Source organism: Coturnix japonica, chromosome 12 (genome assembly GCF_054131305.1).
Source record: "Coturnix japonica strain WE chromosome 12, WE-NBRP24, whole genome shotgun sequence".
NCBI lineage: Eukaryota > Metazoa > Chordata > Aves > Galliformes > Phasianidae > Coturnix > Coturnix japonica.
Window position 1 is genome coordinate 11,238,550 of NC_140674.1, and position 24,387 is coordinate 11,262,936.

Here is a 24,387-nt window from a genome sequence, read left to right on the forward strand (position 1 = left end):
TAAGGAAGCAGTTTATACAAAATGTACTGTTACCTTCCTCCTCTATCTGCTCCCTCCTCCAAAAACAGAGGAATCAAAAGGGTATAAAAGCCATTAGTAGCTGAGCAACTGCTTTCACAACTAAGACAAATTTTTGGAAATGGAAGAATTTGGGTTTCAAGCCAGAAGTCCAGTCCCTGAGTAACCCTCTTGCTATGTGACTATGCAGCTGCCTTGCCAACCCAGGCACTGGGACGTTCAGCAGACACAGACCACTAATAAGCAGTGCAAGCATGCACAGCTGGAACGCTCAGGACACAGACACAAGAAAATTGTGCAGGTCTGGTGGGCACAGCATCACCAAGAAGTGCTGCCTTCAAGACAGTTCATCTCACCCCATCAACACTGTCTGGGTCCCAGCTCTGCTACTCCTGAAGTTGTGCTGATGCCAGCACAGGCTGTAAGTACACTGAGTGAAACAATGCCTTTCAATTCCTGCTTTACTCTAATAAATAACTTAAGACGGATGCACTTTTATCAGACAGCTTATTCTCACATTTCCTTCTTTTGCAAAATAGCTCCCAAGAGGCACTGCTTTAAGCACAGCCAAAGTTGCTTTTCTGAAGTGAAGCTCAATCCAGAAACTTACTTTCCTAAACAAATAAATTACTTAGGGATAAAGAAAATGATGATCATTTCTAAATGTGTAGCTGCCTTAGCACTAACTCAGAAAATGGACTGCCTTCTCAGACCTCCTCCACAGTCGAGGAACTTTCTGCCAGTGGTGTCCTCTTTTGACAGTGACTGAAGGAAAGGAACCACTGGGGCTGAGTGTCCAAAGTGGGGTTACTCATCCCTGCAGCTCTGCAGTCCAACAGCTCCAGCAGTGCAACCAGTAGCTCTAAAAACTCAATATCAGTTCTCAAAATGCATTTTACAAAGGCTTTGCCCACTAATCTGCACTCCGCCATAAAAATCAAACAATCCCATTTTAAAATAAATAAATAAATAAGCACCTTACCTGATACTTCAGTCACAAGGGGCTCCTGAGACAGAGAATTCTGCTCCCTTGCACTCAGAAAATCAGCAGAGCACTCTACCCTGCCATGCAAGTACGTGAGCAAAAGAAAGTAAAGATTCACAGTACTTATTTCTTTCAGAACTGAACCCATGCTAGACCACAGCAGAAATAAAAAGTAAGTGAAATGCATGTGTTCTTTTAAAAATTCATTGCAGCAGCCAAAAAGAAAACTCTGTACAGATTCATTCAAACAGAAAACTAAACGCAAAACTCATATGTGTAACTAGTGTGAAAGCTCTGCTCTGAAATAACTCTCAGTTAATGCATATGGTAGGTTGGACAAAAGCCTTTAAATAAATAAGGTACAATCCAATTGATTTCATCATTATTGCCTCACTGTAAACCTGTCTTCCTCTGGGGCTTATCAGTCTCAATCCTAATAGATCACAGTAAGAGTGGAATAGTAATAGCCAGGAAAAATAAAATAAAATATAAAGCTACAAGTAAACATTGAAATTCCTTGTTACACAGTGATATTAAAGAATATTGAGAGTGTAAACATCCTGAGTGCTACTTAGGAGTATCAGAGAGTCAGTATAGTTCATGAATATAAAATAAAAGACAATCTGTATTATTATCAGCTCAAGGCTGAGAAATCCTCATGTCTACACCATGATCTCCTGCTTTTTATCCACGACACAATCTCAAATTCAGGTACTGAGCAGCAAAAAAAAAAAATATAAACCTAGGTGAAAGCAAGAAAAGCCAGATACTTCACAAACGTCTCTTCTGTTGCAGAGCACCTTCATGTCCCTGCACTCCCAAGGTCTCTCATACACTGCTGGGATTCAAGCTGCTGCTTTCCTTCTAATGCACATACAAACGTCCCAAAACAAACTATTAGGAAAGTCAAATTTTGTAAAGTGCTTTTAAAACTAATGAAAATGAAAAATTATCTCCTAATTCTGATTGCTTGAGATTGCATAGTGACATTCTGACAGTGCAGTAAAGCTTCCAGAACTAATTTGGGTGAACAGTTACAATCTTTTTCTGATGTTTGTTATTACTAAGAAGTAAATTCAGGCAGCTCTGTATACGCTGCCGTCCACCTGAAAGAAAGCTGATAACCTTGGCAATAACTTCTTTTAAAAGAAAAAAAAAAAAAAAATAGGAACGTGAGCATGGTAAACATTTCCCGTCTAACTAGTGTGTATTAAACATAGTGACAGTTGATTAGTAGATGCAAATAGATGTAGCAATAAGCAAGTCTTAAATTGAGAGGAAAAAAAGATAAAAGGAAAAAAAGAAAAAAAGTAAGCAGTATCTAATGCAACTGAGGAGTAAAAATAATACACAAAAGGACTCATGAAAAAAAAGGTCTCACTCTTTAAAAACTTCCCATATTTTTCATTAAAGGATTGGTTGTTCTTTCGTCACTCGATTTTCAAGACAGCTTCTCATAACACTAAACTGCCTTTTACTGTTCCAGTGGTAAAAATATTCCCCTGTTCTGAGTCAGCCTAACGGACTGCAGGCAAATGCTCAGAAAGAGGCAATTAACAAAAGATGCTTTCATTCTGAAGTCGTGAAGACTTTCTGCTCTGCAATATTAGTCTGAGCATAGGCTACATAAACGTCCACAGACACTCACTAAGACGGAGGTGTTTTGTGTATGGAAATAGAGTTGGGAATACATTTATTGATCTCCAAATGCAAGCCTGAAATGGAGAAGGGTTGACACTGTAAGAGAAAAGAAAGCAAATTATTTCCCGTGAGAAAAAATTCTTAACAAGATCACTTGAGCTTTCTATAGAAATCACTACATTTTGCTGCATTTGCTTCAGTGAAACTTCAAGTCACATTACAACCTACTCCCCTAAGAGCAATGAAACAGGGAAATAAGCAGACTGGCTACTTTGGTGTAGCAGAATAATCTCACTCTTCTATCGACTCCAAACGGAACTTCTCTTTAGGAAACCTAATATGAAGCACCATAAAATATTAGCTTGTAAAAGTGATCTGCTCAGATAATCAAAAACTTCTCTACTTAAAGAAAGAAAAAAGATGAGAAATATCCACTCTCCTGGGGTTCTTCCGTAAGTTCAACACAACTTTGGTAGTGATACGATATACCTGTTTGACTTTGGTGCATTTGTGCCAGCTAAGAGAAGCAATTTAATGACAACACATCAAATAGGCTGAAGCCTGACAACAATTCAAGAAGCTCCTAGCAATCCAAATATATCTACATTTCCTTTGAAATTATTTATCAATAAATATAATTACTGTAAAAAAATGGCAACACACAAGAAGAACTTAATACAGCCAAGTAAAAAGCTGTTACATTTAATTTAAAATTACCTTTTATTTTTCACAAGTTTTTCCAACACGTTGCGCATTTTGGTACGGTAGACTTTGAGATCATTTGCTTCAAGTTTCTTTAAATTACAAACAGTAGATAAAGTAGGATTATTTTAAACTGATTCCTTTAAAACAAATGGCAAGTTAAGATCCTTCGGTTTAAAAGAGGCTTCCGCAATTTCATTTTCCTGGTAGAAAATTCAAGTAATTTTAAATAATAGAAAATTGTCTTTACAAAATATCCCTCTATTTACCAGCTCTGTGAAAATAAACAACAAATTTCCAGCATCACTTGGGTGCAATTACACATTTAGAAAAATAACTCATTTAAAAGGAAGGTCACTTTGTGAAGAAAAATAAATTTCCAAGAGGACAAGTTATTAAAACAAATGATGAAAACATTTTTTCTTAGCTAAATTGTTACTCTTTCTTCATAGATTCTTTTTTTCCTCTAATTATGAAAATGAATGAAGATGACTGTTACCGAGACGTTTTCCCTTCATTATATACCAGCTGATGGAATTATTGCTTAACTCCCAATGACTGCATATGACATTCACTGTTTTTATGTTGTGTTTTTTAATTGGTTGGTACCGAATACACATACCACACAACTTCAGGTGTGTCACTTATGGAATGGAAACCACAATCATTTTTCCAGATAATTTTGCATCCAAGATGTTTTTTCCCAACAAAGAATGAATTCATTATAAAATATTTTTTCCTTTTCCCTCCTCCTATCTTATTCTTTAAGACAGCAGAATGGAAAAATAAGCAGGACACGTTACTTTGTAACTCAAGGCTCAGAGCACATATTGACAAATCTTCAGCAATTTAAAAACAGTTTCTTTTTTCATTCTTTTAGCCCAAAGTAGCCTTGCTGTCTGGGAACAGTAACTTCGTGTATCACCATCTTCCAGAAGAAAACTATAAATAAATGTTTATGTAAGGAACCAAACACTGATGTTGAAGAGGGCAAAACAATAAAATTAAGGGTCAATAAATGATACTGCAATGTATCTTGTGCCATTCAAGATAGGAAGTCCTTCATGTAAATGAGTAAGTCTTCCTGGGTGCATAAAACTCCATCCTTTCCTTGGTGATTCAATGGAGCAGTTGTACCTAAGAAATTTACATCCACCTCCCTGTAGCAAAAAGGAAAACAAAAAAAGCATCACTACACTCATTTACCTTGTGTTTTTATATGATTAGGTTCTTTATATTTATCCACAATTATTAATAATAGACTTTTTAACATTTGTACTTTTTAAGAAAAAGGAAAGAAAATAATGAAAACACTGCAGCAATATTGTTAAAATGACATCACCTCCAGAACAATAAATAACAAGCAAGATTTAGCAATGAAAGGTTTCCTTTTGATTTTCTTTAACATTCCCTCAACTCTTTCTATCAGCATCTCTGAGGAACAGTTCATCAATAACAGTTGTGTAAGCAATAAAGAGTGGAGCAAATCAATGTCCACCTTCACACAAGACAGCACTTAAAGTTTAAATAAATTATACCAACTGTTGGTTTCTAACTGAAGCAGAGCTTTGTGAAGGAAGAAATCTGGGAAACATACTTCTCTCGGACAAGAGAAGGTTAATCAACCTGGTAATATTTAAAATAATTGAAACAATTGCTTTCTACTGCAAAAAGATGAAGCATTTCAAAAATGTTAAAAAAAAAACAACAAAAAAAAAGATCTCTGAAAAACTTCTTCCTGGTACCATCTGAAGCCATTTTGACTAATTCAACCTGAATGCATCAGCAGGTCTTGATCCTGCAACTGAGAAAGTTCAGTACTCAAAACCACCAGTCAATAATATGCCTTAATTTGCGCTGCACATATTTCCCCTTCATCACTGTCTTTAGGCATGTCGGTTTGGGTTCTTGTTTGGAAAAAAATTTAGAAACCTAAATGATGACAATTTTTAGCTCAATAAATAACTTGCCAGCTTACCTGAAAATCTTCTCCTACTTTGTTGAGTGCAATGTTGATTGTGAACGTAGAGGAGTCATGATGAGGTCTGAGCGATCGTTGTCTGTCAGGGCTATATTTTACAACAAAATTCAATAAAGCAAATCCCTGAAACAAAATATACAGTCAGACTTCAACATGAACTTCAGTGTCCCTGTGAGCTTTCTTTGCTTATTTAAAACTCAGCTGTGTTCTTAACACAACACTCAGCTGTATTATTGCTACCTCACTTGTAAAGTCACCAAACAAAGCAAACAATTCAATAAAATGCTTAGAATTAGTTATTCCATTTGGAGATTATCTGCAACTTTTAAACACGTACCTTGGTATAATAACCAGCAAATACTTTCAATGTTACTGGTGCAATGAATTCTCTTATGAAGTGCAGCCATTCGTTATCCAGTCCAATTTGCTTCATATGGATATCATCAGTTGGGACATTTTCATAGCCACCAGAAATACGGCTGTCCTAACGAAAACACCATAAATAGCTTTGAAATATGTGCGTGGAATGCTTCTGGCACTTCTACAAATATGTAGAATCTGCAGAATCATAAAACTGCAGAGTAATGCTTTAGTGGGCGTATCTGAGCTTGATGCACAATAATCTCACAGCCAACTGCTGTGACATAAATTGCTGAGATATCAATGGGCAAGAACTGGACAGTTCTTAGAAGGCGAGTCAATATTTGGATGTGTTGCCTGTAAATAAAGGTTTCACTAAGGTACTGTTTTCAATTACTGAGAAGTGGAGGCAATAGAAGTTAGATTAGAGTACACACATCAACTTGCCATGAAAATAAATATATTAACATACTTTCATCTTAAAAGTATGATTTAAAAGAAGAAGTTTCTCTGGAGGCTCCAACCTGCAATAATACCCTGACTGTAATTCATCTCCTTCCAAATATTTGTGAAGACGACGAATGTTCCTGTTTTCAAAATTTTGATTTAAGCAGTCATTAATACTTCAAGCTTGGTGCAAATACGAACGCAGTAGTTCGTAATGCCTGTGGATAAGTGCTTCGAGGGACAAGTCTGATAAATTAAGACTTTACAGGTAAAATCTGAAGAATTATCAAAGACCAGCCACTGTTGGATAACCTGGATAACAACTACAGCAGCTGTTGCTGTTAGTGTCTGAATTTTCTAGTTCAAGGTTAACTGAAGGTGTCTCTAAATCTACTGAACATCAAGCTGCATGGTAGACAAAACTCAGCATTTTATTCTACACAGCAGATGTCTTAGGTTATTAGCATTTCTTGGACAGTTTGTTTATTACAACATGCTGTGGCTTGTTATAAATGTACTCTCCCTTAATAAGGACATGTTTATAATGGCTGACACTTACTTGGTGTTTTCCACCAGACCATTGTCCAAAATGTTCCATTTCTTCCACCAATTCATCACAAGCAGTGTCAGAAAATATGGGAAACCAAAAAACATCTGGACACGGCTATGAAAAGATGAAATCTACAATTAACTTTTAGTGAAGTTGATAGAACAGTGAATTTTATTTTCAATTGCTAAAAATCTCATTCCAAGGACTTTCACTTTTCTGTCACTATAAAAAAACAACAATACACACACATAAAAAAAGCCATTCCCTTTTCTGTCATAATTCAGACACATTTAAATAATTAAGTTTTGACTTGGTCCGCAAGTGCACTCTCACAGAATGAAACAATAACTAAGAGCTATCTCGTTACTCATAAGCCAGTATTATCAGCTCTGTCAGTGTACGCAAATATTCTGTGCATTGCATGGTAACTCTGGTCATTCACATAAGAATCATTAAGAAAAATACTTTCAAACTTAACATCCTTTTAAATACAAAAGAATTTATCCTGGCTTCTTAATTAAATAAAGTTCATTAAATGACTGTGGATAATTGACATAGAAATAAATGTCTAAGAATGGTAGAAGAATTATCTGGGAAGTGCTGTTTACAGACAAGCTACGTGAAAGCAACCAGCCAACCAGAAAAAGACTTAAGTATCCAGCAAAAGCCTTTATAGATACAGACCTTATAGAATTCAAAGCGGAAAAAGAAACCTGCAAGAAAAGCATATTTAAGAGCTTGCCTTACATTTGAGCAGCAATCTCTTAACAAAAATTAAGTCTTCTGCTAGTTTTACTAGCTTGTCCTAATGAATTAACAGCAATTTTACTTCGAAGAAAGCAATTACTTGGACAATTCCATTATCCTGAGCAATATAGCAATTATTTTTTGGACTTCTCAGTTTTCAGTGACAGAAATTCATTAGAGGTCCAAAACCTCAAACTGTTCAGCCACAAACCAAAATAGCATTAGCATGGAAACAACCACTGTATGCCAGTTTCTTACATCAGTCTCACATATTAGACTAATATTACTTGCCTTTTTCAAAGAGCATTTATACCCACCTGTTCAACTATATTATCAGTGAAGATCTTTGAATAGTTGGGATTTATATAGGTTTCCTTCCAGTCCTGAAAAGAATGATTTTAAAATATTCAGAATTCATTCAAGTGAAAGAGGAAATTCATTTTATTCTGCTCTCTTGCCCTACAGGAAGGGCAAGAAACAATTAAACCATTCCTTATTATCACAAAAGAACTGGACCTCATCATACCTAAATGGCAAAAAATGTTACAGCAGGGCCATTTCTCATTGCTGTTGTAATTGGTAATTGATTAACTGATATTAAATGGGTGGCAGAGAACACCATTTATTGCAGTAGACATAAATTGTGCACTATTTATTTAAATGTTTTTAATGTGAAGTCTTTAAGTCCCAAGTAGTTAATGATATAAGGTTGTATATTGGTTTTGTTTTTTAACAAATAACTGTTTAATCAATAGTAAGGTACATACCACAGGATTCTCAAATATCTGCCAGAGGTCATTGTTGTAGTGGGAGGTATTATAATTGGCTGTGGAGATAAGCCTTCCAAATTCATGTCTGTTCGTAATGTACATAAAAACACCCTACACCAAACAGAGGAAACATCATTAGCAAAACTGTCCATGTTTTTCAGTCTTTATGACTGCTATTATTTAATAAAATATATCACACCCATATAAAAATATTATACAAGTGTTGTTCATTAGGTATCTTAACTTTTCAAATGGTTCGCAGTAGTCACAAATTAGGGCTTATGACTTCTTGTTTATAAGCATTGATTGAAAATATTATTTGAACAAGTTAAACCAAAACATATATTCTTCAAAATGCAATAACAAAGAAAAGAGAAAACAGAAGTGAAGTGATTGCTTGTTTTCCAGAAAACCTAAGCAGACACACTGGGAGTATCTATTCTCAAACTGAAGAAGAAAAGTATAGTTTCTGCTTAAATACTGAAAAAACAAGCTAATAGAAAAAGTAATAGAAAGCAGAACAAGAAGCATATTTCAGAGTATTCACTACACGATTCGTCTGGTGAATTGCCTGAAATAAAAAGGTTTTGGCAAATACAGCATATAAGAATTTTCAGATCAGGGTGCAAAATAAGTGAGCATTTTGAAGTATGTTCCCCTTAGCAAATACTGGAAAAATATATGCAAGAGATTAAGGGTGGTAAGACAGTTTCATTATCAAACTATTAAGATATTAACAAAACTCATTTGATTAGAACTGATGGCAGAAAATTGGGTGGTTTTGTGGTTTGTCGGTGTTATATTTTTATTTATTTATTTTTAAGAACTTCAATATTTATTTTATTCACAGGTTTTCAAATTCAAATGTTATTTCAGAAGCATTTGAGATCCAGATTTGTGGTAGGATGGCATTCCCCCTTGGATATTATCTTATTTTTAATCTATACTTTTGCCTGAAAGAGAGTCAAGTTGTTAGAATGATAATGACTGTTAAACACGTGCCTTGTTTTGGGCACCTATCAAATCATAAAGTAGCTGCAGCAGGGAGAATAAGGAGGGTCTGGCTCAGGAAAAACAATCTAAATGATACCAATTTCACAAAAGCCCTGTGTTTATTGAGGGGCCCTGGCTGACTAGCTTGCCATTTGAGCTTTACTAGGACTGCTGAATCAATCTTATCCGCTGGAACACAGCTTTAGTACACCTTGACCTCAGCAACAAGAAACCTCCCCAGGGAAACAAGCAGCCTATGTTACTCAGAGCTGGTCATAAAGAAACTGTCCCTGGTGCTATTTTGAACCCAACAAGACTGAAGAGAAAGATGGAGTGATATTTTGTGAGGAATAAGGACAGAGGAAAAGGATCTTCCTGTGATAAAATAACACTGTAAGTAATAAGAACTAATGATTTAAAACAAAAAGTAAAGCAACACCTTTGGGGGTCTGAGCATATGGAATGTTTCCGAAGAAGGGGAGTCTTTTTCCCTTTGTAAAGTCTAAAATGAAGGAGAATCATCACATCAGTTTTCTGATACATAGTTTCTCTGTCCAAGAACTACCAGATTTCCACAGTTACAATAGGGAAATAGCAGCCTTTGACAAAAGCTGATATGCCTCCACAGAGAACATGCATCTCCAAGCAAAGCTCACAATGTACATCTCAAAGCTGTTTCCACCAGCCCCTTCTTATCTGCTGCAACACAAAAACAAGCACGTACCGAACCATCTTACAGCACAGACTGAGAAAGAGAGGGGAAGGACAAAAAAGAGAGAAAGCTGTTTTCTGATGAGCCACAGTCAGATTAGTTGGACGAACGCATGGGAAGCACAGGTTTGCCATAACTGATGCTAAGAAGGTTTGAATACAAGAGAATTGGATGGGAACATTCTGAGGAATCAGTACAAACAAAAGAAACCATGCCTTGTTATGAGGGAATAAAAAAAAATTAATACTTGCCAACTTTTCTTGTTCAATTCAGCAAAATTATTTTTCAATGCTATAGTGTCTGGAAATAGGTCTGGTTTAGCTCTTATTTGTTTCTGTGCTGAAACTAGTGTAAATATCAGTAGAAATGTGGATTTACATATTCATATTTTTACAGTGCAAATAATCTTCCTCTCAATACTTACAGCTCAAAGTAACAAATTCCTAACACAGTTTTAATCTAACCTAAAAGAATTAAGGAGTAACTACTGTACTCCAAGAAGCTTGCTACCATTTCATATATCACTCAGGCTTTTTGTACCATCACTGTCCATTATCATTTTAAAACTTATACATTACACTGCAGAATGCTACAACTTAATCTGCTAGAAGTTTCTGTAAAAGTGCCCAAAGATATTCTGCATGCAGTGATAAATTTCTAACCATGCATAGCAGAGAAACCAAGTCTTCTTTCATCCTGTAGAGGTTGCTCCAACAAGGAAGAAATCTCAGCCTCAACAGGACATTTCAGTACATTTAAATAAAAATCACGATGTAACCAGTGTACCGACACTGGAAAAACTTCTACTCAACAATGTGAAGAAATAAATCTAAAATGCTCCATGTCACAAAAATTGGCCAGTACTTGGAATTAGAAGTAAAATATAAAATTCAAGACCAATCAAGCAAAGCAATCAAGTGTAGCAAGACAAAGTAGACTGCGTGCATGTAAAAAGCAAGCAGTTATGGATACACCTTACCATTTCCCTGGCATTCCTGCAGAGAGCCATATCAGGATCCAGCTTATCACGCATGAAATAGTTCTTCTCTTTCATCTCTGATCTGAGAGTTTGGCCCTTAATCAAGTATATATTAGCCATATAAGGTATATTCCATACTCCTCTGTAATAGAAAATAAATAATTTAAAGCCACAAAAACTACTTTGTTCTCCATTCTACTAAGTCAGCATCTCTGTATTTGCTGTCAAGACAAAGCAAGTTTCAAGGCAACAAAGTTGAAATGTTCCCAAGACATCTGAAAAACTACAGCTGGACAGCAAGAAATCAAATCTCAAATGCAGGCACAGGCAGTAAATCAATGTTTACAAAGTATTATCATAAAAAATAAAAAGGCCAAATCTCCTAAAATGAATTTTAACTTCAAATGTACCTCTTGTTTCCAGATTTAAGGCAAAATCTTTTACATTATAATATTATTCTACACTGCCAGATGGATAAAATAATTTTAAAACAGATTTTCAAATGAGCTTAAACATAGCTGTTCTGACCTCCTCACACAAACACCCGCTGACCACAGCAGGCCATGTATTTATGTGAGTTGGGCCAATATCAACAACAAAGCAGTGCTGCTACAATGCATGCTTTGCAGATCGCCTCCCTCCCAAAGCCAAGCCTCCTGTGCCATGAGCACATCCTTCAGTGCTGTTGAGAACAATCCAGTCCTTTTCAAGCAGTCAGTCTATATCAGATCTTTCTACTCTTTCAAGACCAAGAAAACATATCACTCATGGGAAATAAAAACTTAGGGAAGGACAAATCTAAAAGCTATGCAATGAAAGCGCTTGTCAAGATATATAGAATATACCTGAGATAGCATACAAGAAACATAAGAACAAAGAAATGACAGTCATTCTGTTTTGCACTGACTAAATATTTGCCTCAAAAAGAGAAAGTATTTGATGAACACAAAAATCATGTATTTCAACTAAAGTTCCTGGGGTACAGTTTTGGTTTTTTTTCCCTATTTCTCTGCTTAGCCATTTTCTGTGTTGTGTATTGCAGAGTAGAGTATCCAGATGCTCAGATACATACTAGTCATCACTATGTCCATTTCTGATGGCTTGTCACATTACACACATTGCTTCAATGGAACACTAATGGTTGAACAGTGCTTAAGACTCTTCAGAAATAACACAAGGCTGTATAAAAATGTTGTTAATAACCTTACATGAATCCCTTTAAAAATCAGCTTAAAGTTACTTACACTCTGTTCCCTTGGACAATATCAATGTAATCTTCTGAGCGAGCATAGTACCCATCTGGACTTAAAGCACCCCAGAAATTGGACCAAAGCTTTCCATGGCGAGTTACAAGCGGAGCAATTATCTTTCTGTGAAGTAACATATTGAGTAAAAAGATATGAACTGTGAAATGAAAATATACCAAAAAATACCAGTTTTTCTGACTTGAGTAGAGTGTAGTCAAAACACCAGTGGCTATCAAACCCTGAAGCAGCTATTCTGAATTGGAGCTGCAAAAAAAAGAAAAAGGATTCAAGCCCCTACAGCCCAGAAATAACAACACTATAACAGAAGCAAAGATTCCTATAAAGCAGAGGCAGCTTGTATTTCTGTCAGCCAAGAAATACTACCCTCAGCATGGCAGCATGAAAAGAATCACAATACCTGAGACAAAGAATACTAAGATAAAAACTGTGAAACTTCAGTTACAAAAGTTACTTTAGCCTAAAAATTAGCTACCCAAAACAGGGTAGTCCAAAAGAAAACAAAGAACAAAAAAGCTCTTTGTTTTGGGGGCATTGGAGGGGGGTATCTACTAGTAGGTATATTTTGCAAGGTTTTTGTTTCTACCACCTAATACATCTGGCTTTTACCCTCTCATCCTACAGCAGTAAATATTACAAGTGTCCTAACACAAAGGACTGGCAGACACACCTTGCCCACAGCACCGGAGCTTAGTGAGACAGGATCAGGATGCCCCAGGTGGAATATCAGCTTACCACACTGTGTGACAACTAGCAATTTATATCAGCTGCACCCTGCCAGAGGCTGCTGCAAAGTCAAGGCATACTACAATTTCAGATATCACATCTCAGTGAGTTGAAACAGGTCATTACAAATGTTAAATCTCCAAGAAAACTTGTCACCTACTGTATCATGTTTATGATTCTGAAAAAAAGGTGACAATACTAGTAGCAGTAAAACACAGCTTTGTGTTCTGTGGTTCCTACTGTTTTTTTTTCTTTGATTTTTTTCAGTTGTGTGTACAACTGTGAAATCACTAGTTACTGAGACCCTGACTCATTTCATAAGACCTGTTTACACTATACAATTTTTGCCATAGCAACTTTGGAGTGTCTAAAATTCTTATCAGCAATTGCTGCTTGACAGGAACAAAACACTGAATGGATTGTTGGGCTCCAAGCCTGCTATGAACCATGGCAATCAAATAGCACAGGTAAACAAAGAGGATCTGAATCTGCAAGAACAGACAGGATTTTATTTTCTCTGGAGGAGCTCCAGAGAACTGTTTCAAGTTCAAAGAATTTCTGTAGAATCAGGAGATATACTACACCTGTTCTGTTCTATCAATATCTTTAAAGTCTTAGGGTTTGTCAGTACAACATCTGCGTCTATGCTGAAGTAGTATTCACATGCGTCATCCTGGCGACAGAGGTCCCTAAAAAGAAAAAAAAAAAGGAATGGTTAACTCACATGTTTCCAGAAGAGGTTCACAAATGCCAAATGCACAAATACCCTAGCTGTTCATTTCATAAACAGCCCTTTAATACATATACTACAACAGTCAAAGAATGATACCATAATGTAAAACAGATGGAGCACATGTCTATGTATTTGGCAGAGTACACTCACTAGACAACAGCAGAGTAGAATGAATTCAGCCTCCCTACACCAACAGAATGGTAGAAGATCAAATGGACTTTTGAGAAAGTGGAAGGACTCCTCAAATCACACTAAAGCTGCAGCTTTCTGTCATGCAAATGGGATAATTGATTTTGTCTGCTTTCTCCACTATTATTCACTGAACTTGCATTAATTCCATCATAGTGTTAAGTCTTCACATGGTTTTACTTTAATGCTTTAAAATGTCTACAAACATAGTTTTAGATCAAGTTCTGTTTGATTTGATCATTTCCAATTGGTTTTCTGTAATGGAAAAGGACTCTGTCACTTCAGGGGAAGTGACAAATGGTAGATGTGACAGGTTACATGCTGACTTCAGTGACCGCTGGCATGGCTCCCTGTTTGCATCTCCTTTCCCTTCCACTGCCTCACCTAGCACTTAGGTCAGCACTTACTACATCTCCTCTATGGTTTATCAAACAAAAGACCCCAAACTTGTTGATAATCAAATGATCTTACGCTTAAAGGACTTCGGATTTAAGGCTTTGTGGAAATTATAGTAGAAGGTAGGGGTTTTTTTTACTCCACAAATGTCAGCAATCTTTTCTCTTCAAACTCAATTACTCAAGATGTAATGGCTTTAATCAAATTTTTAAAAGACTGGAGTGACAGAAGTGACATTCTCCTTGCTATAAAAGCCAGTGTTTGGACACAGAGTCTAAATCTTTGCTCACTGTCTGGCTTTGCCTTAACATATTCACTGAAAGTTTTCTGTCTTATGAATACATGCCTGTATGACCACAATTCCTTAATCAGCACTTTCTCACATAATTGCCCCAATTGAAACTGGCAGGTTTTATTCCTGCCATAACACAACCCAGCAATTAAGTCTTAATGGCATTTTCAAATTTCATTCAAAGCTTTACAACTACTGAATGCAATTCACCTGTACTTTATATTATCATAATTACAATTGTTAGTAGTAACCATTCATATTGCACTTGACATTAGTTGTTAAACTCATTCCAGAAATATCCAGCATCCCTATCCCCATTCCACTAATGAGGAACCTAAATCTGAGAGTGACAGCTCTGCACTGGTCTGCAGTTTCAGCCACAACACTGACAAACCTTTCCAAAAGCTGCAATATCATCTGCTGCTACAAATGTATGAATAGAATTGATGTTTTTAATTATCACCAAAGAGAACAAACAAACAGAAGAGATTTGTATTTGCTTGTAAGGAAACATAACTGAAAAGATGTTTGATTGTTCACATTATTTCAGTGTATGGTCCTTCAGCTTCTGCCCTTTTAAATAACCGGAGTTTTATAAAAATCTCATTCATTGCATTCACTGTTGACAAAACTTTTGCTCTTCACTCACATCTTAATTAAAAGAAACTAACAAAAAAACAACAAAAAACTAGATTAAAAGTTTTAGTCTAAGTAGTTGTACTTGGTACTTCAAAAATACACTAAGTCATTAAAAGCGTTACTACCATACATTGTCTGGAAATGTAGCTACACTACAAATCAGTGTGAAAGCTCTAAATTCAACTTCTATAAACAACTTCTATAGACAATACTAAATATGTGTCATGGTTTTGTGGTGTTGCTGTCAATATTCTACATCATAACAGCATGTGCAGTATGGATCATTGGAAGGTTCATGCTCCAGTTCCGTGGAACGACGCATACCTCTTAAATAGGGGTAACACATCGTCTACCCAATTTCTTTAGTATTATCTGCCGCTTGTTAAGATACAATTTGAATTAGCAATTCATCATTTTCATATCCCTCACAGTCTGGAAGTACAACTCTAGACATGGACTGTGAGTCAACAGGAGCTCATTCAGGCTATCAGAAAGAACTCTGACAGAAAAGGTGTCTGGATGACATGGACAGCTATTGCTGCCATTTGCATTTTGCACTGCTCACTATCTCAGCCATAGCCATTGCTCCTCTCAGCAGAGCTCCTGCCACCATCACTAAAAACAAATAAACATAGCCACAGAATAGATAAAGCACTAACCCTTGGTTTTGTGTTTCAGGCTTAGGTAACATCACCACAATTACTACGTCTGGAAGCTATTGTAATGAGATATAGGTGGGAAAGTTGCATTTCTTTTGCAGTACTGAAAGTTCAGAATGCTGAGACTGAAACCCAAAACTGCCTAAGAGTTCTAAAGAAGCAGCTCAGCAGAAACAGCAGGAAAATACAAGTCTCCAGTACTTGACATTTGAGAGATTTAATCCTTGCTCTTCCATTTAACCACATCCAAGGTATTTACCCTACTCACAGGCTATCTAACTCATCATTTATCCATACCAAATGGGAGCTCTGAGACATTGATATAATATCCTCTAATTTTCAGAAATCATACAGGAGAGACAAAGCACATCTCAAAATCCAACCAGTATTAACCATTAAAAGTATCATTTTGAAGGGATATGCATGCAGACAAAATACTGAACATGAAATTAAGGTTTCTTCTTTGTATTCTCCTTTAGTTTTCTTCTTTCCGTAATCCCCTTCCTTCCACTTCTGCCTGTTTAAGCTATGCACTCCTGTTATCAGGACTGATATCACACTGATATCAGTTCAGCTATCTGAACTGTTGAGGGCTAATGATTTGCTAAAGCAAACTTGGAACTGTCATTGTCATGAACATCTAAATTTTGAGCTAGATTTTCTGAGGAAAAATGTAGTCATTACAGAGAAGTTGATGATGATCTGAAGGCTGGCCAAGTAGAGCACAAGTGAAAGGCAGTTGCAGATGACCTGGCCTTGTCCTGTCCCAGCCAAAAGGAATGGAGCAACAGTTGGTGACACCTACACTGTTCACACATAAGATCATACTTAGCTTTCTATATGAATCATCTTGGGATGATCTCATCTCATGAACATTACATTTATTTCTACTTCAAACAATTTGTGAATGACGTAGCTATCTGCTTAGAGTTTACTAAAAATAATGTGTTTTTTATTATGTGAATGGCTGCTTCTGCAGCCGTGGACATGGGTAATATTTCCTAGAAAGGTTATGGAAGAGGCCTGGAGCTCAGCCAAATTTCAGTTTCTCAGTGGCTTCAGAACAACAAAACCTTGTTTAAACAAAATTCCAAGAACACAGGTTCCTGCTTTCAGTTGATGCCGTGCTATACTCTCAAGCTCTGAATGTAACAAAAAACGTCAGATGTTTTAATATATATTCATGTTTATACTGAGTATAACGTAAAAACAAACTGGCATCTCTTATTTTTCAGTCTTTTCTTGTCTTTACCTTCATCAGAAGTCAAGGCAGTAGTCTACTGAAATAGATAAATTTTCCTACAAATAACCAATACCTTTTATATTAAACAGAAGCCATAAAATATTCAACAGTAAATATTTTTTATCCAGGGCTTGTTCTATACAAAAGCTTTCACTTCTGTACTATAAGATGTGAAACTGTTAGTATTTAGTATGCAAAACAATACACATTAAAGAAAAAAAATATGTGTTAGTGGATGCACCATTATAAAGGATTTAAAAATCAGAAATTACATTCCCATGTTCCGGGCTTCTGCTTGACTCAGATTTTCTTCAGGTCCAACAATTTTTATATTTCTGATCATGTTCTTGGCTTTTTCCCAGAATTTCTTGATGTGCTTTTCATGGTAAACCTCCTGTAATCATGTTAACATTGTTTATAGTGAATGAAAAGTACAAATTGCTGTGAAATCATAAACACAGTGTCCAAGAACAAACTGTATTCCCTCCTAAGCAAACAGATGGCAAGCAGTATTTGAAGATAATCCAGTGTATCTATCATCAAAAAAATCAAGTGTTTCAGTCCAAAGTTTTAGCAAGAGAACCCAACACATCAGCAATATAAATCAAACCCATACATCCAGACCAATGATGCAATTCACAAATTGTTTATGCAGCATTTTATCATGATGCTTGTTTTACAAACATCAAACTCCATCCTCAACCTCAATGGCACAGAGGAATTCTTATGTCACTCTAGAAGGGCTGTAGAGAGGAGAGTTGCCACCTGTGTTGTCCAGCCAGAGAATACTGGCGGTGCCCCAGCTCCAGACCACAACACCTACTCTATTCTCTCTGAGAGCAGCCAGTTGGAAGGAAGCATTCAGTGCTACCAAGGTGGCTGGAATGAAACCACACTCAAGAGTGCTTACAGTAAGGAAATTTAGAATGTCATCAGCTTTGGCTAAAAAAGTAGACAAAACAGCTTGCTAGAATCATTTCTAGAAGCAATGATGTTGGCAGAAGAGGTTGAGATAGGAACACAGGGGTATTTGTCTATTATTTTGCCCTAATGTGATAAAACCAAATCTTACTTTTTCAATCAATTAGCAATGCTGAATAGTCACTCTCTCAGAAAAGTAGTCCCATTAGTTGTTTCTTTAATATCTCATTACCCTACCCCTAATTTAAGGGATCAAAGTATACATTGCTTCCAGACCACCGCCCTTATTGTTAGGCTTTGCTATAACACATAACTTCATAGTAATTAAAGATGATGGCTATTTCCCACCAATAATTAAAAAGCTATTCACTCTTAAATTCATTTTTAATATCTTTTGAACTCTGGCTGAAGCAATGAAACCTAGTATAGCCCATATGTCCCATCTGCAGGTTATATTTATGCCTTTAAGAACTCCTTACCAACAGGCATTAATACCTTTAAAAGCTCAGCCCTGCTTCTGCTCTGCTTCTGTTACTCAGGACTGCCATGCTCTGTTAACAGTGATGTCTGTTTAATTGAAAAGGCAGAATTCTAATTTTTTCCTGACATTCAACTTGCAACACTGTTTGTCCATGAGACTTGCACGTATTTGTCAACTCACTCATGCAAATAGTAATACTGATGTCACTAGTGAAGTATTGGTATCACCAGATCATTAGAAAATTAGCAGAAACCATTAAACATATTACAAAAAGCAACTAATCTAAACTGCCATCCAAGACCTATGGTCTTTCCCCTGGTACCCAGCAAGAGCATCAAAAGAAACACAAATGGGATATCAGCAACAAAACAAAAAGCAAATTCAATGACATCTATTGTTATTAAATCAATTAGTACTTCTCCCAGAAGCACACAGCCTAAAATTCAATTTCTAAGTAGTTTATTTCAATAGATTTCAGCAAGCTCTGACTGAACTTCATTTCACTACTGTATTTTTTCCCGCTTTTGCATTTTTAATCATACCATGACTTCTATAAAATGAAGCTTTGCAGAATAGTAACATTATACTTACATTATTATGAATGAAGACACTGAGAGCCTCCTTTGGGTAATCCAGAGTCAACAGTCTGTCTAAAAATTTAGGTAGGAAAGGAGTGGGTTGTTCAATGAAAACACCAATTTTTACTCTGGGATATTCCTAAAAATAAAGGCAAATGATATTTTGACTCAACTGGTAAGACTTGCCTCATTTCTAAGATTAGTTTTATTAAAAAGCAACTAATATCATGCTGGAATAAACTTGACCACACAGGTTTCAAATGGTCTAAGCCAACTAGCTCTGATGTGCTGCTAACCATGTTTTTGTTCATTATCAGACAAAGCAAAAATAATAGATTCAGTATTACTGGAAAACCTTTTGAATTCCAATAACAGAAACTGAGAAATTGAAGTCCAAAAATAATGTTAAAAGACTGATAGTTTTTTCTCTGTTAAATATACTTAACAGCGAAAACTACAGAACTAAATACAACTAAGAAATGCATAGCAAAATTGTCGCTGTTTTGTTTTGCTTTTGAATAACTTGTTCACAAGAGATTTACAGGAAAACACAGGGAACTAGTTTTTTAAAAGTATCTAAATAATAAAGAATATTCAAAGTATTTCAGTCATCAAAACAAAGACAGTAAAAGTCTTGCATATCCTTTTGTATGCTCTATACCCCATAGCTATCATGAATGAGTTCTGGATTACTTCCCCGATAACTGAATTTATTAAGACCTGTAATAAACACTAACCAGAGCATCTCCCATTACACCCAAGGAATCCACCATCTCCTATCAATTCACATCTTTTAAAATTCCTGGTTTGCCTGTATTTGATACAGAGACAAACCTTAGAGCCTGCTAAAACAAACCTAGACAGAACGCATGTATTCCTAAAATACATTATTGAATTATTCGAGACAAAGAAATTCAACATTCAAATGCCTTTAATTCTGCACAAAAGCACTGATTCAACAAAGCTTCTTCCCCCTTCCAAAACAGACAGTCAGTATGAATATCTAAGCCTACCAGGGGCTCAGAGGGAAACCTTATATGCATATAGAAGGCTGCAAGTTAGTTTTCCTTGAGTGAGCCTGTACTTGCTTGAAAAGCATCTGGATAAACAATCAGTGCATGCTGAGTTTTCACAGTGTCACTGTCTGCATTGGAAGTCCAGAAACACATTGGCAAGTAGACTAGGAAACATTACAACACCAAATGTTTACCCAGAATGCCTCTTATTTATGACTTCATCTGCAAACCCAGCAGACACTTATTCAGTCAGCCCAATAAGTTCAGAACAGCTGATGAAGGTATGTGTACCGACATGTCCCGAAAGTAGCAGCTGGAGTATTTGCTGGAAACTACCCCGTTGTGACTGGAGTTTGACTAACTGATGCTGATAACACTGATTACAAGCGATGAGGAAAGCAGCCTGTTCCACTGGACTTACTGAACTAACATGCTAAAAATAATAGAGCTGCTATCACAATTCTGCATATTTTTCTAATTCAAAGCCATCTCCCTATGTTTTCCTAAGAAAGAGAAGCAGGTTACATCTGGATCTGCAAAGATTATAGGAACAAGTAATACTAATACTCCTCCAAAATACTACAGGAGCATGATCTGATTGGCTCCAATTTCTACACTAAAACTCAGTGGTGTGTCAAAAACAAAAGTACATAAAGGACTAGAGTTTGAGATCCCTGCAAACTGCGCTGTCATATCTCCTCAAAGCAGAGTTAATAGATCTACACCATTGTTCCCCATACTTACAAGGAGGTGCGACTGCATAATCTGAATCTATGTCTAAATGAACAAATTTAATCCTCAGTATTTGTGTTTAATCAAGTCTGAACTGTTGTCTCTCCTCAATTATGCCCTGTGAAACACTTCAGGAACACCCAGACTGCTATAGGTGATGTTCCATTTTCTCTGACGGGTTTTCACTCTTTTACTAAGGACATACATTCCACCTTTTAAAGCTTACTTTTTCACTAGCAGTAAGAAAGTGCGTGATAATTTTTGAAGAAACACAGGGCGGCACTCTGAAGCTGCACTGTGAAAGAGTTCAGGAGCTCTTTCAAATAGGAGGTGCCAGTGGAGCACAAAGAGCAGTGAAGTCATCCTTGCTGTTCACACAAAAAGGCAAAATTTTCTACGCAAGTAACAAACCTCAGGATTTAAGCATTAGCCCTAAGAACATTAAGGGTTAGGGGCCCATGGTGATGCTTCTATCCCCTCCACCTTGCACATGCCACCCTGGCCTGCACAGTGGGAAGTATTCCAAAAATAATGTTACTAAACTGGTGTGATGGGTTGAAAACCATGTGTTTGGTCATTGCATCTTCCTCTGATGTCAAGTCAAAGTCTGCGGGTCACACCAAGCCCAAGATTAACAGCAGCAGCTAAGTTCATCAAGTCAAGAACCCATGTCAGAGTTCATCTGAAGGAACTCAAAGCTAGTAATAACTTGGCATTAACAAAACAGATCCTGACTTTCTTGTGAAAAGAACTACAATGGAAAAGATCTTCAGGAAATATGAGCACATCAATATATAAAGTCCAATAAAGCAGTATGAGAAGGGCAATTGCAGCCCCAGCCTGATCTAGTGGGTGGCAAACCTGCCCAGAGCAGGGAGGTTAAAACTGGATGATCTTTAAGGTTTTTTCGAATTCCAAACAGTCTCTGATTATATGATTGCTTTTTATTCTAAAGATTTCTTGTTAAGTAGCAACCAGCCAGGCCAGAACAGAAAGCGCGTTCAGAAAATGAAATATTGCTTGTACTAAGAAATGCCAGAGGTAAACACTTCCACAGAGGCCAAGGAAAAGTCTCACTATTTCTGCTGGCAGTGAGTGAGGTATGATGTCCAAAGAATGAGCTACAGTAAGGAAGATCCATTCCAAGTAGATGTACTTAAACAGTACAAAAAGCTATCCAGTAAATCACTGCAAGTTGCACTCCATTAATGGCTTTAAGTTTAAACTACTCCTTAGGCAACACCTTCAGATAAAACTTAACTTTTTTCCTCAGGTAAACTTTAACATATAGCTGAGAGTGCAAAAAAAAAATCAGCAGAACATCAGAACAATGTCCTACCTTCATATTAATGATGTATGTCTAAACACATATGTATATTAAAAGGATGTGAAAGTGATTACAATTCCTGCAATAACTTTTTGCCTTCCCATAACTTCCCATTCCATAAGCTTCTTATTTGCCCAGAAATTGTCACACTGTTTTCATTGCTAAACAAATCTCCACTTCTTTCATGCAATCCTCAACCCTCATGACCCCTAAGTTCTGTTCTCATTCATATCTTCACTACATACAAGAAACGAAACGGATGTAAGAAAAAGCTTTTCAAGAATGATCTGAATGTTCTTTTAAGTGCAAGCCTTGCACTTCCACACTGTAGATCTTCGTATTTACTCTGCCTAAAATTTACTTAGTACAAGCAGAAAAATGTACAAAGACAACAGAGGTCACATATGGAGCCACATAGCTAAAGTATGTTCACAAATATCAGGAACTCAGACACACAAACACAGACACATTTAGGTAGGTTTGTCCTATGAAAATTCGAGGGACTTTGCCAACATCTGCCCTCAATTACATCAAATACATTCCGCATATATGCATTTGCAAATAAAGGTATCCGCACCATTCTTTAAAAGGCGAAGAAGTTTTGACTATACTTTTCCAGCAACTGTGTAAGCAGATTACAGTCAACTGTTCATCTCTATTTATAACAGAGATTATTAAACATTCTAGGTTGATTTCCTTTTGTAGATCTTTATGTAAACCTCTGAAGCTTGAAGTATTTCCATACTTATCAAAAATTCAAGTTATTCGCTTGAATCTTGCATGATTTAAAAGTGATGCATTCATCCTCAGTGAACAGAGGAAAGGATCTGAGGGCTTTTGGGGAAGGGTTTAGTTTCAGTAATACTGGGGAAACCTATATTAAAATGCATGCATGAAATTATTTCCACAAGTATTGGCATTTTCTGTAAATTAAACTTCCTTCCTTATAGTTTCCTATACGAGACAAAATATCCTCAGGTGCCTACTAAACATAAGGGTGCATACCGAAAACCATTTGATTCAGAAATCACTATATACCTATCAAATGCTTTCAAAAGTGTTTTGCTCATTTATCAAGTTTTCATACCGTCACTGTTGACAGATCCAGCATGTCTAAGTCACAAATACTGCATCCAGTTTCCCGTGTCCAGGCATTGGGGATATAGTTTCCCAAGTAATTCAAGTAAATCTGGTAAGAAATGAACAATTCAGGTTTAATGAGATGTGCATACAGTTGGTGATTTTTACTCTTTACAGAATTCAGCCTTAATAACTTAATTCCTTAAACCTAAAGGCAAATGACTGTCTTTTTATCTAAAAAAGAAAGTAACATAAAAACACCTATCTTTTCTTATTATTTATAAGCCAGAGGTGATACCCTTCTAATTTCTACATAGAAACAAAAAACTGTAAGCAGACCAACTACCAACTAAATCCAGGCATGACTTACAAGAAATAAACTTCAGACCCAGCTCTGGAAGCTGCTCTGCATGTTTTCCTGCCAAAAATGATTCTAGTTAATTCTCCTACATCCTAAAATGAACACTTCAAACAAAATGCAGAGACCAACCACACAAAAAGCATATAGAAATTGTAAAAGACATATTCCCCATGATATATGATGTAAAACTATGCCGTGACTCAAAACATATTCTACTGGCAGGCTTCTGAAGCAGCATCTACCTTCATAATGCTTTTAGGATTGGCGCTGAACGAAATGTGTACTTCTGATGGACTGTCTGGGCTGCCCTGTCCTCCTGGATTCAACAGCAAACTTGCACAGAGCTCCACACATCTCTACTACTATTTGCAATGTTGTGGGTTTTTTTTATGCCAGGGGGACAGCCTGCCTTCTCCACTGGCTTTTTCCAAACTGAAGGGATAGAACATCATTCTGATAGAAAACAGTCCAATATTCAGCCTGTATTTTACCATATTTCAGAAGCTTTGTTCATGTATATCGAGAGACGTTATAGACAGATTACAATTAGAATTGCTTCCGTTTAATTTCAAAGATGTACAATAAAGTCTAGAAAAAAAAACTGGGCAAAACAAAAAAAAAAAAAACCCAAATCATTGATGTCAGAATAATTCAGTATCTATTTAAAAGAAGAATATCTGATCAACACAATTACTAATCTGCAAATAGAAGTGATTACATTAAAAAAAAAGAGAAGGTTCTCACAGATCTTTTATTTCAGGTTGATTCTACAAATTACTTTAGTATGAGTTCATTTACAAACTAGTGAAATCTTGTTCCAATCCAGTTATGTTGTTGTCTTTTTAATACTATTCTGCGTTTAAA

General features: G+C 36.3%; 1 protein-coding gene across 2 annotated transcripts in view; it reads right to left on the bottom strand.

The window, feature by feature from the left end:
- Positions 1-3,345: 3,345 nt before the first annotated feature.
- PLOD2 (procollagen-lysine,2-oxoglutarate 5-dioxygenase 2) overlaps positions 3,346-24,387 on the bottom strand; it is a 46,795-nt gene continuing 25,753 nt past the window's right edge. The window contains exons 8-20 of one of the 2 annotated variants that reach the window (XM_015871496.3): positions 23,170-23,271; positions 19,021-19,146; positions 17,300-17,421; positions 13,461-13,565; positions 12,130-12,255; positions 10,886-11,027; positions 9,634-9,696; positions 8,199-8,312; positions 7,749-7,814; positions 6,694-6,798; positions 5,665-5,811; positions 5,325-5,450; positions 3,346-4,506 (exon numbers count right to left, since the gene is read on the bottom strand). In XM_015871496.3, the coding sequence (XP_015726982.3) occupies positions 4,351-4,506; positions 5,325-5,450; positions 5,665-5,811; positions 6,694-6,798; positions 7,749-7,814; positions 8,199-8,312; positions 9,634-9,696; positions 10,886-11,027; positions 12,130-12,255; positions 13,461-13,565; positions 17,300-17,421; positions 19,021-19,146; positions 23,170-23,271 (1,500 nt within the window). In that variant the 3' untranslated portion in view covers positions 3,346-4,350. The remainder of the gene's footprint in view (positions 4,507-5,324; positions 5,451-5,664; positions 5,812-6,693; positions 6,799-7,748; positions 7,815-8,198; positions 8,313-9,633; positions 9,697-10,885; positions 11,028-12,129; positions 12,256-13,460; positions 13,566-17,299; positions 17,422-19,020; positions 19,147-23,169; positions 23,272-24,387) is intronic. The other variant, XM_015871497.3, reaches the window with a different exon arrangement.